The 14,362-nt window shown below is 54.8% G+C and overlaps 5 protein-coding genes across 5 annotated transcripts; 3 read left to right on the forward strand and 2 right to left on the reverse strand.

Annotated features, from left to right (window-relative positions):
- Positions 1 to 1,904: 1,904 nt before the first annotated feature.
- On the reverse strand, positions 1,905 to 4,302 carry CC84DRAFT_1152669 (alpha/beta-hydrolase; the record flags this gene model as incomplete). The annotated part of the gene is made up of 5 exons (XM_018176813.1): positions 1,905 to 2,141; positions 2,227 to 3,797; positions 3,845 to 4,086; positions 4,136 to 4,187; positions 4,235 to 4,302. 5 exons carry the CDS (start codon positions 4,300 to 4,302, stop codon positions 1,921 to 1,923), a joined length of 2,154 nt encoding a protein of 717 aa, XP_018032681.1. The 3' UTR covers positions 1,905 to 1,920.
- Positions 4,303 to 4,787: 485 nt separating this feature from the next.
- Positions 4,788 to 7,046, reverse strand: CC84DRAFT_1008927 (MFS general substrate transporter). Its single transcript, XM_018173355.1, has 4 exons — positions 6,862 to 7,046; positions 6,240 to 6,811; positions 5,885 to 6,184; positions 4,788 to 5,833 (listed from the first exon to the last, which is right to left on the reverse strand). Exons 1-4 carry the CDS (start codon positions 6,902 to 6,904, stop codon positions 4,877 to 4,879), a joined length of 1,872 nt encoding a protein of 623 aa, XP_018032682.1. The 5' UTR covers positions 6,905 to 7,046; the 3' UTR covers positions 4,788 to 4,876.
- Positions 7,047 to 10,112: 3,066 nt separating this feature from the next.
- Positions 10,113 to 11,270, forward strand: CC84DRAFT_1008919 (uncharacterized protein). Its single transcript, XM_018173354.1, has one exon. It carries the CDS (start codon positions 10,329 to 10,331, stop codon positions 11,067 to 11,069), a length of 741 nt encoding a protein of 246 aa, XP_018032683.1. The 5' UTR covers positions 10,113 to 10,328; the 3' UTR covers positions 11,070 to 11,270.
- Positions 11,271 to 11,421: 151 nt separating this feature from the next.
- Positions 11,422 to 12,412, forward strand: CC84DRAFT_1167382 (uncharacterized protein). The gene is made up of 2 exons (XM_018179172.1): positions 11,422 to 12,003; positions 12,065 to 12,412. Exons 1-2 carry the CDS (start codon positions 11,472 to 11,474, stop codon positions 12,268 to 12,270), a joined length of 738 nt encoding a protein of 245 aa, XP_018032684.1. The 5' UTR covers positions 11,422 to 11,471; the 3' UTR covers positions 12,271 to 12,412.
- Positions 12,413 to 12,614: 202 nt separating this feature from the next.
- CC84DRAFT_1220661 (uncharacterized protein) lies at positions 12,615 to 13,940 on the forward strand (the record flags this gene model as incomplete). Its single annotated transcript, XM_018183187.1, has 3 exons — positions 12,615 to 13,381; positions 13,477 to 13,781; positions 13,876 to 13,940. 3 exons carry the CDS (start codon positions 12,615 to 12,617, stop codon positions 13,938 to 13,940), a joined length of 1,137 nt encoding a protein of 378 aa, XP_018032685.1.
- Between the last annotated feature and the right edge of the window lie 422 nt (positions 13,941 to 14,362).

Consider the following 14,362-nt stretch of genomic DNA (forward strand, 5'->3'; position numbering starts at 1 on the left):
CTGACTCGACGCGGCTGGCCTCGGCATCAGATGACACCACGGTCAAGATCTGGGAGGTGAGCAGCGGCGCGTGCCTACAGACGCTTGAGGGCCATAGCGGTTATATCAGTTCAGCCGATCTCATCTCTATTTTTGCGTCGCTACGCCTTAGAACTGCGGAGCCGCAGCAAGCTATCCGTCAGGGAATAGCAATCAGCTCGGATAGTACCTGGATTTCCGATAATGCTCAAAATATGTTGTGGCTCCCAACAGAATATCGACCAAGTAGCTTGGCTATATCAAGTACATCCGTTGGTTTTGGTACAGGGTCTGGAAAGGTTTGGGTATGTCGCTTTACGTGATAACAATTCTAAAAGCTTCGGTTACTTGTTTCTCTTCTTCTTTATTTATTTTCTAACTCAGCACCCGTAGAGGGCCGGAGATGCACACGTACATATACATGAATTCTTTGCCACATTGAAGCTTCGTGAATCCTACGAGAGCGACAAAGCCATGAGATACTTGTACTTTCAAGGGAAGTTTCTAGAAGCATAGGCCACACCTTGTACGTATAGTATGATATACAATGTAGGCCGCGAAATATGTGTTTAGGGGGCCTCCGTAGTGTTTCCCCTTGCACGTGATTAGAGTTGGAAGTATATATGATTTGTCTCGTTAGACTGTGCGTCTCGTGTCCCCGTGCACGACGTTAATCCACAAGTTTGATGAGCTTTTTTATCTACTCAAGCTGTTTCATCAAGAAGCGAAAACAAAAAAAAAAAAAAAAAGTGTCCCAAAACACCCTGAAACGCAAAAGTATATAGAGGACCCCCTGGCCTCCCCATCCGCATTTAGCTACCATGGAAAACGAACATCGGCCAAGCCTGTATGCCTTTCTTATGTAATCGCAATACCACCCTACTCCTCTTCATCGTCATCGCTGTAACCCCAATCATCCCAAGTCCCTGAACGCTCCTCACTGTCACGCCGAAGCTCCTCTTGGACATGTTGTGCGTTATACCGTAGGTTCGTCGCCTGGCTGGAGAAATATTTAGGTACTGCCTTGTACGGGAGCGGTCTAAGAAAAACCTTCGACCAGTTTCACCCGGACTTAGGTTATTAAAGCACAATATGGCGTGGACCAAACACCTGCCTACAGAAATGTTTCACTGAACGTGTTCTCGGAGCACCCAGTATGTTTTTGCTTCTATCCTATTATAATTTTGGCGTTCCATATGTTTAGGCATCACCATTAGATTATTAATGACCGATCATTGTTGATTGGACAATTGTTCATTTATCCATTGCATCGTAGACTCCACCACGATGAGGTGTGCTTGACGGTGTAAACTCATGTTATCAAATTTGCGACACATCTACAAACAAGTATTGATCAGCAATGCACAAAGATGCACACTTCGACAGAACCTTGTCGCATCAGCGCAAGAACGTTCATTGGCACAGAAATACAAACGAGAACATTGTTCACTTCTCAACAGTGTGACACACGAACAGGCTCCAGTACATGCATCCTCACCTATGATCATGATTCCATCCGGACTTCCTTGAACTTCAAATGAAGACTAGGATAGTTACACGACATGACTACTGCATGTGTACTTGAGCCAGCAAGTACATTGCAAATCCACTTCCCTTCGTACCATCCGTTCCATTGCGCCCACAAAGTTATTCTTCGCAAGACTCCAGCTCATCCACCGCCAAGAACAGTCTGGCTCCACTGCAGACTCGTCCGGGTCTGTATGGCGCTCGTGGCTTATGTCGGGATTGGGAGGATCGGGCTCAGAAGGAGCGGAGAGGCCGGTGGTAAAGCGATGGGCACGCGGTGGTACGCAGGGGATGAGACAGCAGCAAAACATCGAGGAGCGCGACCATTGGGAAACACCAGCACTGGTTCACGTATAGTTCCACCACCCTGTCCGTCTACTGATCAATCACCCCCTCACTAATCAGTTCATCCTCCAACCCAACCCAGTACCTAATCCAATTGAAAATATGCTTATGCCAAACCAAACTATTGTCCCTCTTCACAACCCAATGCCCCTCGTCGGGAAAGTGCAAGAACCTCGACGGAACACCCCGACTCTGTAGCACGTTGAACAGCGCAACGCCATCGGATTGGACAACGCGGTAGTCGAGATCATCTGTTCATTCAATCAGCGCCGTACGCGCCACCAAACCCAGTTCAAAAGAAGGAAGGAAGGGGAAGGAGAGAGGAGGGGAACTTACTATGCACGATGAACTGCGGCGTGCTAAAGTTCTTCGCGTGGGTCATCGGATCCCACACCGCGTAATTCTCGCGATCATCCCACAGCGTGCCGTTCTGGTCGTGCTGGATGAACCACAGCTCGTCGGTCGCGTACGCGCCGAACTGGTTGCTCTTGCCGTCGTGGCTGACCAGCGCTTTGAACTTGCGCCCCAAAGCATGGCCCTGGATCCAATTGATGCTGAACGCGCCAAAGGACGCGCCCGCAGCGACAGCGCGGTTGGTATCCACGTAGTCGACGTTGTCCTCGATGTGGGAAAAGAGGGCTTCGAAATCGCGGTACGGGGTGCCGGCCCAGTTGTTCGTGATGGCATCCGTAAAGTTCTGCCCGTACGAAGGCGTCCCCGTGAATTGCGGGACAAAGACGACGAACCCCTGCTCCGCCCAGAGACGCAGGTTCCAGCGGGTGGACCAGGTGTCGCCCTGGGAGGACTGAGGGCCGCCGTGGATCATGAAGACCATGGGCCACTTGGCGTCGGCGGTGAAGTTGCTCGGGTAGTACACGAAGGTCTGGATTTGGGAGCCGTCGCCGCCCGTGTACCAGAAGTTGGTGGTGGAGTTGGGGAGGAGGCCGGCGAGCTCGGCGTCTGCGGCGTGCGCGCTAAAGAGAACCTTCGACTCGCTGTCTGGGCCTTGGGTGTAGAAAATCTTGGAGGACCAGGTGGAGGAGGCGGAGATGAGGGCTTCGCCTGAGGGAAGGAGGGCGAAGTCGGCGAGGTTGGGCGAAGCACCAGTGATGTTCTTGGGCGTGAAGGAGGCATCGGCGTCGGCGGGAACAATGTACAGGCGGTTTGCCGCGTAGAGCTCGGAAACGACCCAGAGGTCTTTGCCGTCGTGGCTCCATGACATGCTTGAGGGGCTGGAGTCCCAGTCCTCTGCTATTGCGGAAACTTCAGAGTTCAGTCCGTCGATGCTGGCGACGTAGAGCTTGAAGCGGTCGGATTCGTACGCGATGCCGTCCTGCTGGGCATATGCGAGCTTCTTGCCATCAGGAGACCAACGGGGCGAGGCGGATCCACCTTGAGCAGTTTCAGGCGCAGAGCTACCGGGGCCGTTGACAGCAACCGGAGCTTCGGATGCATCATGAGGAACGATGTAAATGTAGCTTGCCGTATAGTTGGCTTTGGGAAGTTCCGGGGCTTTAGTCAAAAAAGCAACTGTGCTGCCGTCTGGGGAGATATCATAATCGCCCGAGTCGCCAAAGGGTTGCACAGGTGTTTCTGGGCGCGTGATGGAACCATTGATGCCCACGAGCAGATTTTTCAGATCGCCCTCAAGCGAGAGTCCGCCATACCCGGATGAAAGCACACCAGAGAAGATGGCATACCTCTCTGCAGTGATATATGTGTCCCAGTGGCGGATGAAGTTAGCATTGTACACTTGGCCAGTGCTCTTCGCCGCGGTGGCAAGCTCCTCGTTGTACGCTGAGCCGTTCTTGTATGCCAGTGAGTTGACTGCAAAATTGATTGCACCAGACTCGGTCTGAACGGCTTTTAGGCCAGAGAAAGGTGCATTCAAAGATGCGACAAGTTTGCTGGGAATATTAACTTCCAGCCTGATGTTTTCTGGAGTATGACCTACGGTGCAAACTCCTCCTCGCCAAAGTCAGCCGTGTACAGTGTCACACCACCGGGAACCTCATCGTTCGTCCCGTTGATGTACAAAACACTAGTGTTCGTAGCACCGACCCAGACAACCTCCGAGACTGCAGAGTCGATGGGCGCGTCGCTAATGTTCCCGCTCTTCACATCGAGGAAGTGCCAAGTAGTTTTCGACTTGCCGGCGGTCCAGTTGTAGCTCGTCGAGGAGAAGAGGGCCAATTCCTACTACAATTAGCTCACCGTAGAGTATTCCAATGGATTATATCCTCACCCCGCTAGGATTGACGTTCGCATTGCTTCGGCGAGGCGCCGCAAGCATGCCCCTACAAAATCAGTCCGTATTCCACAATGCGAACCCGACAACACGTACTCGACATCGAATGCATGCGCCCGCTCGAAAAGCAGGGCAGCGCTCAAAACAGCTTTCCAAAAAGCCATTGTAGCTCAATTGACTGTCGACTCTCGTGCGAAAATCTCAGGGCAGCTGCAGCTCTAAAGGAAGCTCCGCACAGCTCCTCCGCAAGCTACCCATGACGTGCTTTTGTGTGTTCCTGGCCATCGGGTAATCGTTCTGCACGATGCTCAGGATGCGTGATGCCAATAACATGCCAAGACTGCTCAAAGGTTGCTTGCTGGTATCACCTGCCGGATTCGGATGCGCTGCCCAGACAAAACTCTGGGCTTTGATGACATCCACGAGAAATTGCGGATACAGCTCGTGATTTGCTTCCTGCAGACGGCCGTTACCTAGTCGTGTAGGAAGGTCAGGACCGCGTGGTTGACTAGACAGATTCCCACCTTCCAGGATTAGTTTGAGCGCGAGGATTGGCATCATACGGGCAGCTTGGCGCGAGCGGCGCGGTTGATGTTGTGCATCCTTGCTACCCAGGAACGCTGAAATTGCTCTCCGTATACTTGATTGCGACCATTCGCCGCGATGTAAATCTTGCTACGTTGGGTAGGTATCTGACACAATACCAATCGTCATGTTGGACGCATATGAATACAGATTTCATGTCCCGCCCCAGCTTGCACCTCCGCCGCCGATACCTGTACTTCCAATATTCGAACTCAACCTTCTGAACCCCACACCCATGCCTAAAGGTACCGAACTTCTTCGTCTGACACCCCTTCGCGAGAGGGTTCGATCAAGTCCTGCACTGCTGGCAGTATCGCGTCGCCCATGATGCCGCTCATATGGACTCTCGTTCCCAGAGTACTCCTCGTCGTCCGTGGTCATCGCTTCACTATCTCTTGTGCTCGTGTGCGAAAGGAGATTCGTTGGCTCACCATAGTCAGACTCGGAAACAGCGTCGAAGTTTTGCGTTATGATGAGATCATCGGATGGTGCTGTGGCAGACACCACACTATCAACGTCCGAATCTGGATCGTCGCCAAAGCCCTTTCCTTCTACCAGCCAAAGCGTGGGTATGAATGCCAGGAACGATATGAACGACAGTGTCCAAAAGGGTATGATAATGTAACCTTTCTTCAAGCTCCACGTGAAGAGGTTTCCGGTAAACAATGGTCCTAATGCGCGTCCCACAGCCGAAACGCTTGTCGCAAAGCCGTTGAGTGTGCCCAGAACCCGTAGACTGGTGGCACTGTTTGTAAGCATGATCGTCGATGTTGGGAATGCAAAAGTGCCACCAAAACCACGGATGATGAGGATTGTAACCATTACCACCTCCTTTGTTGTTTGATCGGGTATCAAAGTAACGAATGGCGTTATGAAGTACATAACCGGGAATATCAAAAAGGCCACTCGGAGGCAGTAGAGAACGCCCCACTTTCGCGCGAGGTATGGGAAAACGAGAAACTGCGTGAGCATCGAGGTAATCGCAAATATTGTGAACATGGCACCAATTCGCCTGGAATCGATTCCAAAGCCGCCGGAAAACTTGAACGGTAGCGAGACATCTGGATCGTCGATGGACATGGGCGGATGGTGCAGCAGAACGGGAATGATCTGTCGTCGAGTCAGATGAACATAATTGAGCGTGAACTCGATGCAAATTACCTGATCATAGGCAAGCGTGTAAAAAGCTAGCAGAGTATACACAACCAGGTTCAGGATAGTCTGATAGGTGAGTACGTCCTTCAATCTCGGGCTGCCTTCTTCTTCTTCTGGCGCACTTGGCCCATTGGGCACCGCTTCTTCGTCGTTGATCAATTTCGCTTGACCTAGCAGCGGTTCTCGCTCGGCGTTGAGCTTCTTCTGTTTCTTGGGTATGTGCAATACTTTCCGAACGAAAACTGTTATTTTGGCACCGATGATCAGACCAAGATCGCGGTCGTGCCTTCTTTTCTCCAAGGATTCCTTTTCCAATCAGCACCGCATGAGATGATGAAGGGCCTGCTATAGGTATTCTTACCTTCAGGAACAACCATCCCGTGATGATACCAATGGTGAACAAAGCAGCCGCGACCAGATTCGGGGGGCTGTATGGGAATCGCTCAAAGAACGAGCCGCCGTGAGGCTTTCGTGGGTCTACTCGCAGAGGATTCGAAAGCGCCCCGCCCAACGTTGGACCGAAAATGGCACCGATGGTGTAAACCAGAGGCATGATACTGAATGCCCTAGGTTGCAGCTCCTTCCAAGGACACAGTTCGGCCACTGTCGTGCGCAATATTCCCACGTTCCCGTTGCCGAGTCCTTGCAGCGCCCGAGCGGTGATGGCCATGGGGAGGGACGTGGAGAAGCCGAACAGCAGCATGCAGACCATGGTGTTGAAGAGGCCGATGAGGATGATAGGCTTCCTACCCCAGCGATCCGAGGCGGCGCCCCATGGTATGCCTGTGACTGCCTGCGCGATGGAGAAGACGGCCGAGGTGAAGCCAGCCCAGCGCGCGATGTCGTTCTCAGCCACGCCGAAGCTCTCCATCATTTCGGGGATGTAGGGGAAGACCGAAGTCAGCGCAATGGGCTCCGCGAAGCGGCATATTGCTGTGCTTGTTAGTCTGTATGCGAGAATCGGGGATTGTGCAGCTCCGTACACAGAATGACCAGTTGCTTCACTGGTAGGCGGCGTTCTGTCATGACGGCGCGCGGTGTGGCAGCAGGAGACGCATGCTAGAAGGCAGCGGGGGACGAGGAGGGAGCGAGGGCGAGCGCAAGAGCGCGTATGGCGGAGTGAAGGCGGCCTGAGTCAAGCATCGCTGCGCCCGTGTGCTGCTCCTGCACGCGCTGCACCCCGAAATCGCGACCGCCCCGCTCTTTTCCGTCATCGGCCATCACGCGCCGCCTACTCGCTGCGCCCATTCGATTCGGACGGCGCGCGCCTCGCCGTTGCATCGCATGCGAGTGCGAGTGCCGCACGCGTGATGGGGCCGCCTCGACCGCCTTGGAGCTTGTCTGTGCTGCGCGCGGATGCGAGGTGGGATGGGACGACGACGGTTCACGGCGCCAGGGTGAAGACCCCCAGCTTCCCAACGGCAGCGCGGCAGGCTGGGCCTGCGGTCCTCGCTCTTGCAGGGAACGCCAATCTCCCGCCAGCACGATAATCCAGACGGCACTCCGGGGGGTTCCAGCTGGCTGTTCGGATCTTGCACTTTGCTTCCTCGTTCTGCGCCTAGACGCAGCGATGCGGGGAAGAGACGGGGGTCCCGCACGTTCCTGACGGGCGCCACGGCAGCCACGCGCCGCTGGGCTGGCCTTGGCTACTCCGACCGCCAACGCTTATTCCGAGCCACCTCACTCCGGCGCGGCCTTGTACTGGCCACTCGAAGCCAGAGCACGACACGTGCGATACCCAATTGTAAAGCCCACAGAGCCAGCTTGAGCTTCCACGTTCCTCAGGCTGGTGCCACTGCTGACTGGTAGGTTACGTCGTTGACAACACCCATGACCCTACACTGGTGGAACGCATTGATTCAAATCGTGACAGGAGCCTTCGTCATTCTGGGCCTCTGGTACGCCACACTTACAACACTGGCTACCTCCCCATCAACCCACCACGCGAGTTCCATCACTTCGCGGACTACTATAACGTCAGCCGTGCGATTCATCGCCGAGGTATTTTCGATGCTGTCAAGTACGAGGCGTACTCTCCACCGTTCCTCTCTGCCGGACATTTGACGATTTACCTGTACTTCTTTGCGATACACACCTGTGTGCTTATCTGGACATTCCTCCAACACCGTCATGAAATCTAGAAAGGGTTGAAGAACTTGTTTCGAGGAGGGCAAGACAACGTTCTGCACCAAGATTTCCATAAGCTTCTTATGTCCCGATACCCGGAGTGTCCGGAATGGTGGTACCTCTTTGTCCTCCTCGCGTCAATCTTGGCGCCACCCTCGGATGGACAACCTACACCTCCGCAGGCGTCGTCTCCTACGGCATCTCCCTGTGCCTTGTCTTCGTCGTCCCCGTCTGGTATTGTCAACGCCATTACCGGCTTCGACATTACCCTCAACGTCCTTGCCGAGTGAACTACGTTAAAGTTCTTGGCTACGCTTCAGCGATGACCTCAAGCTCGCGCATTGTTCGAAGATGCCGCCAAGACACACATATGCGGTTTCGATGATCGCAACGTTCGTTGCGAGCTCTGTCGCGGTGAGCATTTTGCACTTCTAGATGAAGGAGATTCCGGGGGTCTGTACGGCGATGCAAAAAGGTCACTATGAGCGGCGGCGTATCAATCAGTTCTTCACGGCAGCAGTGTTGCGGGGCACGGTCGGGCCGAAGAGAGTGTTTGGCAGCGGCGGCATATATACCGCTTTGTCGGTCGGGTTTCCAATTGGCATCATCGTCCCGCTTGCCATTTACTTCGCGCGGAAATACTTTCCGACGCAGAGGTGGCTAAGGGACGTCCATTCACCGGCTTTCTTCTACTGAAGCATTTACTACGCTGCGTACGATTGGAGTTACCTCTGACCCGGCGTCGTGGTGTTGCATTTCTCGCAAATCTGGCTCAAAGACAAGGCATACCGCCTTCTGGACAAAGTACAATTACGTTCTCTCTGCGGCCTTCTCGTCTGGCGTTGCCATCGCTGCTATCGTCATCTTCTTGGCTCTGCAGATGCAGCACGTTAGTATTGATTGGTGGGAGAACAGCGTTGTTGCGCAGGGCTGCGAAGAGACGCCGTGTGTGAGGTATGTACTTGGTGACGGAGAGTACTTTGGGCCGAGGACGTGGAAGTTTCACTGAGCCTTTTGGTTAGGGTTGATTTCCAACTCAATGTGCTTCGGTCGCGGACATATATACGCTCACTTCCCTCAACGTACGCTCACTGCCGTCATCTGTATTGGATAATGCCTCCCTGTGATCTGAATCTCCTGCCAAGTTCTCTAGACGTTGAAAATTAGTCAATTATGGATCCAGTTGAATATAGGAAGATGAAATGTATTGTGATGGGCCTCCAAGGGTATGAGTTTACAACGACTTTTAGATATAGCACTTGCTATTATTGGGTACGCCACCATCGCCTGCGCAGAAAGCAACATGATGAAGTTTGGCCTCACTTTCCTGATAACTCTCGATCTATGGCTCGGTGCCAACCCTTCCAGCCTAGATGATAAATAGCAGTGCCAGCCATAACAAGCAGGCCACGGTGGGCGCCCTGCGAGTCAGCACTGCCAACAATGGGGGCATGTGCCACAATGGGTTTCTTGTGTGACGCCTGGATAAGGTAAGGCTGTCCAATTGCGGCCTATAATACTGTATGAATGCTGAGGAGGGTTTAGAACTACGCTCGATGTGCTACAACATCTGGAAGATCAACAGGGACAAGGCTGCCGCGAAGTACCCCAAGTGCATTGGACATGGCGGTGACCGTTGACCGTCATTCAAGCTAGCCATGTATTGGAGCCTACGGGCAGATTCGTTATGTGGGTCACACAAAATCCTGGGTATGTAGTTAGCGTGATTCAACCGTCTACTGCTCCCATAGATAGCTTACATTCCGATTACCGCCACTGCTTTATGCGAACGGTGAGCGCTGCCGGCTGATTCAAATGGTCGCCTTCCACTTGACCAGCTGTCGGTGACTCGTGCTCCCATGTGCAACCACTCCACGTGGGTGGACACCATCACGAATGACACGCAGCTTCTCCACCGTGCGAACGTAATTCTCACTAACAGCTCAGACACCTGCTTCTCTTTGTTACGACGCTGTTTATTGCGAAAATCACCGCTTTGTTCGAACAGGCATTGTGTGGGGGCTGAATGCAAGCGTTGGCCAAAGTGAAAGGGACGCAACAGCCGAACAATGAACGGGCCGCCGATTCACGTCCAGCTCCAGCGTTAGATCTCACCCTCACCGCTCTCTCACAGCGCAGAATGAGGGAGCTGGATCTTCGATAGGCGATACCACGCTGCACTCACCGACGTTTGCAATACTAAGGCCCACTCACCGATTTCACTTCTCTCCGCGGGGGTCGTAGGCGGCGTACGCTGTACAACACATTTTCGAAATTCAAAGCACCATCTCCGCTTGAAGCGCAGCTCAGAGCCAAACTAATCATGGATGCCGCAAGCCAGAACACCTCTTTCTCCTCACTATACGATTCATACCTGGACCGCGCAGACACGAAGTCGCAACCCATCAACGTCGACCGCCCGGACATGCGCCGTACGGCTTCAGCAGAGCACAATGCGATCATGCGCCAGATTATGGAGCCGTGGGGAAACCTCTCTTCGACACCGCCGGCGTGCCGCGCAGTCAGCTACAGCAGCTGGCGCCACTTCTCCGCTACCTCTTCCAACCAGTCCAAGTCCCGCGACGAGATGACGGCCTCAGCCCTCCTAGGAGAAAATGGTCTCGCACCCGACTTCAACCCACCGATGCTGGAGCGCTGCAACCTCAGCATCGCCGAGGAAGTGGTGTGCGGCAATCCTACGGCCCAGCCGCCAGAACTGCCCCAGCTTCGACAACGTAATAGGGATCCACGCTATTACCCGCGCTTCCAGCGTACACAGTCCAGGAGGGCAAGCTCGACAGGCTCTTGGTCGACGCTCGCGAGTGAGAGCAGCTATCAAATGGGAGCATCGGAGCCGGTCAGCTTCAACAAGCAGATGGTGAGGCCGGCCAGCACAAGCTCGCTTCTTACGATGAGCTTCAAGGAGTCGCCGAAGGCGCCGCGTTGTACGGAGCCGCCCAAGGCTGCGCTGGATAAGATTGGGAAAGATTTCGGGATCGAGAGGTTGAGCATTGACAACTTGCCAGAGGATGCATTCGAGTCGGACAGTGAGGACGGGGATTGAGAAGGGACGAGAGAGAAGAGAGAAATCACCTACGCCACAAGTGCAAGTCAAGTATGGGTATCCTGTCGGGCCCGATGCGCAGGTCAACAGTACCCAGGCACAAGGATGCCAGGCCCACCGAAGGAGCAAGATTCCCCATGGCCAGAGAGAGGCGGGACTACAAGCCCTTGGGTGTTTTGGGGGCAGTAGAACAGCATGTGTATCTCGCAAAAAGTGTGAGGCGGTTCATTGTTTGATAGCTTATTCGGAGATCCGCGTTCGCATCTCCCAGCGTCCACGCCCTGACCTCAGAACGGCCCAAGCTCCCAGATTTGTATTCGATGACGGCGTTGCGGCGAACGTCAGTCCATCTGTTGATTCTGTACATAGCTGCATCCACCTACCTAATCGCATGATTGCATAATGGCCATGGAGCGCTCTTTCCTCACATGCACGCGATCGCTCTCACAATCCCTCCGCTACTCCAATTTGTCCAAAGTCGCTGCAAGAAGCTTCTCGACGGCTTTGCGCCCTGCAGTATTGCCTCAGACTCGCACAAGACAGCGCCGCTGCCTCCACTCCACGCCTTCAAATTATGAAGATCGCGCCCCGAGATCGCTGCGCGATCCACCGTCCGACGACAACACGCAGGCCGACTTTGCTGCTCTCGACGTCCTGCGCAATACCGTCCAACCCGCGACCTCCATAGACGCATGTACCAGCGAGGGCTTCGCGCTGAACAACAATATGCGCATAGCCGGGTGCGGCGTCCTACTCGTCGGCGGCGAAGCCTACCGCTGGCGACCCTGGCTCAATCCCCAGGGCCAAAAAGGGACTGTTGAGCAGGATGCAGCACGAGACGATGCGATGACAGGGCGGCTGCTGAATGCGAAGGGCCAGTGGGAGGTTCCCGACGAGGCGTGGGGGCTGCTAGATGTAGTATGGCCGAAGCCTGGTACGACAACAGCATTCTGCACACAATTTCAACGCGAGCGTGGCTAACATGCGTCTGGCAGATTTGCTGATCATCGGGACGGGAGCGCGCATCACACCTATTGCGCCGGCGATGCGGAAATATCTGAACAGCCTGGGCATACGGCTCGACATCCAGGATACGAGGAACGCGGCGGCGCAGTTCAACTTGCTGGCGACGGAGCGCGGGGTGCAGCAGGTTGCTGCGGCGCTGATACCGATTGGCTTTCGAGAGGCACGGAAGGCCTGAGGATGACGGGATGGGCATGTGTGCACCGGTCAGTCTCACGCGTTGTAAACCACTGTAGCATACTGTATACGACATGATGATAAGCATCCTAGAATATCGACCGTGGTGGAAAAACCTGTGGGTTTCTCACTTCGAGCAAATCATTTCCACACTTGATGCTTGTGTCTATTCTGCTTTGTGGCTGACGTATTTGGGAGTATCACTTCTTCGGTCACTTTCCACCAAATCACCCACCACAACTACACGTAGCAAAAGCCACCCGTCCCTTTCATATACCCATGCCTTCCCCATGCATACCCCGTCAACCCCATGCTAATCAGTGCATGAAGACCCCCCTCCGCAAGATGTGGGACAGCGCCGTGCGGTGGACCTTCGCAGCAGACCCAGATCCTAAACTCGATGAGCCCGCGCACGAGACGTCGGTTTCTGCATCCACAAAATCCAAACCCAAACGTAAAACACGCACGACAGATGCCCACGACTTCACCACACTCAGACCGACTCCCCACCAACCCCGCGGCGTGCCTTCCCTGCTCGTGCAAAAGGGAAAGAGCGAGCCCGTGGTGTCGGTTCCGGACCCGGCGATCTGTGGAAGCGCAGTCTTAGTAAAAGGCGACGCGCTCAACACGCTCGCTACCATGGCTTCACCTGCTATGGCCTCACCCGGTTCTGTCTCTTCAATCTCATCGCTATCGTCTCCGCCGGACAGCCCGCTGGACAGTCCCAGTCGCAGTCCCAGCCCGGCTGCCCCTTCACCACCGTCACCGCCAGAGTCCGCGACACTCGCTCCAACATCACCTCAAAACCCAACTTCAGACGACAAGCCTGACACCGCAGCCATACGCCCCGAAATCGACGCCATGCAACCACCGCCCTACCCCGACCCGGACCCCGTGACAGAAGCCTTCCTCGCGCCCATGAAGACGCAGCTCGAGAAGCTGCGCCTGTCCACCGCGAGCGCGGCACCGACACCGAACATGCGCGCGTACTTTCCCTCTATGAAGAGCCACCTGCAGCTGTTGCGGGAGCGGCTGGAGCCTGTGGGTGCTTTCATTGTGCAGGAGGTGGAGAAGCTGGAGAGGGGGGGTGGGGCGGTGGAGATGAGGGTTTGGTAAGTTGGGGGAGGGCCGCCTGTTTGACGGGATGGGATGTGTGCTTGGGGACGGATGGAAGTGGGAAGCAACGCTGACAAGAAATGCTGGACAGTCACCATATTGCGAGGCACCACTGGCCGCTGCCCCCGACCCCGGGCGAGGCGACGCACCTCCGCATCCACGAAATGTACCGCAATGCGCTGTTCAAGCGCGCACATCTGGCGCTGCGTCCTCCCCCGCCACAAACACAACCACAACCACACCCGATACCTCCACCCCGAACCCCACCCCTTGACGAAGACAGCGCCGACGACATGCCCGCGCTCGAACCCGCCGCAGCGCCCTTCACCAAGTCCGCGAAGAACAAGCTGTCCAGCAGCGTGATGAAGCTGACAAAGCTCTTGCACAAGGACAAGGGTGAGTTTGCGTCCTTTCCACCGCTCTGGTTCGGTTCGAGCTTTCTACATACGAAAGGGTAGCGCGACTCGACTCGACTCACACCCCCACGCAGGAAAAGACGATGCCGCCAAACAGGGCAAGGACACGCACGATGACGACAACAGCAGCGTAGACTAGGATCGAGAGCTGCAACTGCTGGTGGACGTGGAAATGGCGAGCGCGATGGAGGCGGAGGGAGTGGCAGATGCACGGAGCGCCAACAGGGCCGACCATGTGTCCCTGTTGACGTACGGTCTGTGTAGAGTGCGGTGCTGGTTGCGGGAGTTGGCCCAGGTAACAGGATTTGGAGTCCTGGGCGTGGTGCTTGGTCTTGTGGTGTTCAGGACGTGAGTTGAGGTAGTCTTCGACCTACTACACGGTCCAGCACAGACGGAAGCATTGAAGCCATGCCCAAGTCCCACTCTTCTCTCCTCACAGTCTCAAAAGGCTTCATGCAAAGTGAACAAGGTCTTCCAAGATAATTATGCATTCCGCTATGACCTAGCCAGCATGCAGCTACACCGACAAATTGTCTAGCTAACAAGCTCCGCATGCTCTCT

The sequence above is a fragment of the Paraphaeosphaeria sporulosa genome (assembly GCF_001642045.1).
Source record: "Paraphaeosphaeria sporulosa strain AP3s5-JAC2a unplaced genomic scaffold CC84scaffold_9, whole genome shotgun sequence".
In the NCBI taxonomy this organism is placed as follows: domain Eukaryota; kingdom Fungi; phylum Ascomycota; class Dothideomycetes; order Pleosporales; family Didymosphaeriaceae; genus Paraphaeosphaeria; species Paraphaeosphaeria sporulosa.

Coding starts and splice junctions, on each gene's coding strand:
- CC84DRAFT_1008927 (XM_018173355.1), bottom strand. CDS start 6,904: ATGACAGAACGCCGCCTACCAGTGAAGCAACTGGTCATTCTGT. Junction 6,812..6,861: donor GAAGCAACTGGTCATTCTGT/GTACGGAGCTGC, acceptor TAACAAGCACAG/CAATATGCCGCTTCGCGGAG. Junction 5,834..5,884: donor ACACGCTTGCCTATGATCAG/GTAATTTGCATC, acceptor ACTCGACGACAG/ATCATTCCCGTTCTGCTGCA.
- CC84DRAFT_1008919 (XM_018173354.1), top strand. CDS start 10,329: ATGGATGCCGCAAGCCAGAACACCTCTTTCTCCTCACTATACGATTCA.
- CC84DRAFT_1167382 (XM_018179172.1), top strand. CDS start 11,472: ATGGCCATGGAGCGCTCTTTCCTCACATGCACGCGATCGCTCTCACAA. Junction 12,004..12,064: donor TGTAGTATGGCCGAAGCCTG/GTACGACAACAG, acceptor TGCGTCTGGCAG/ATTTGCTGATCATCGGGACG.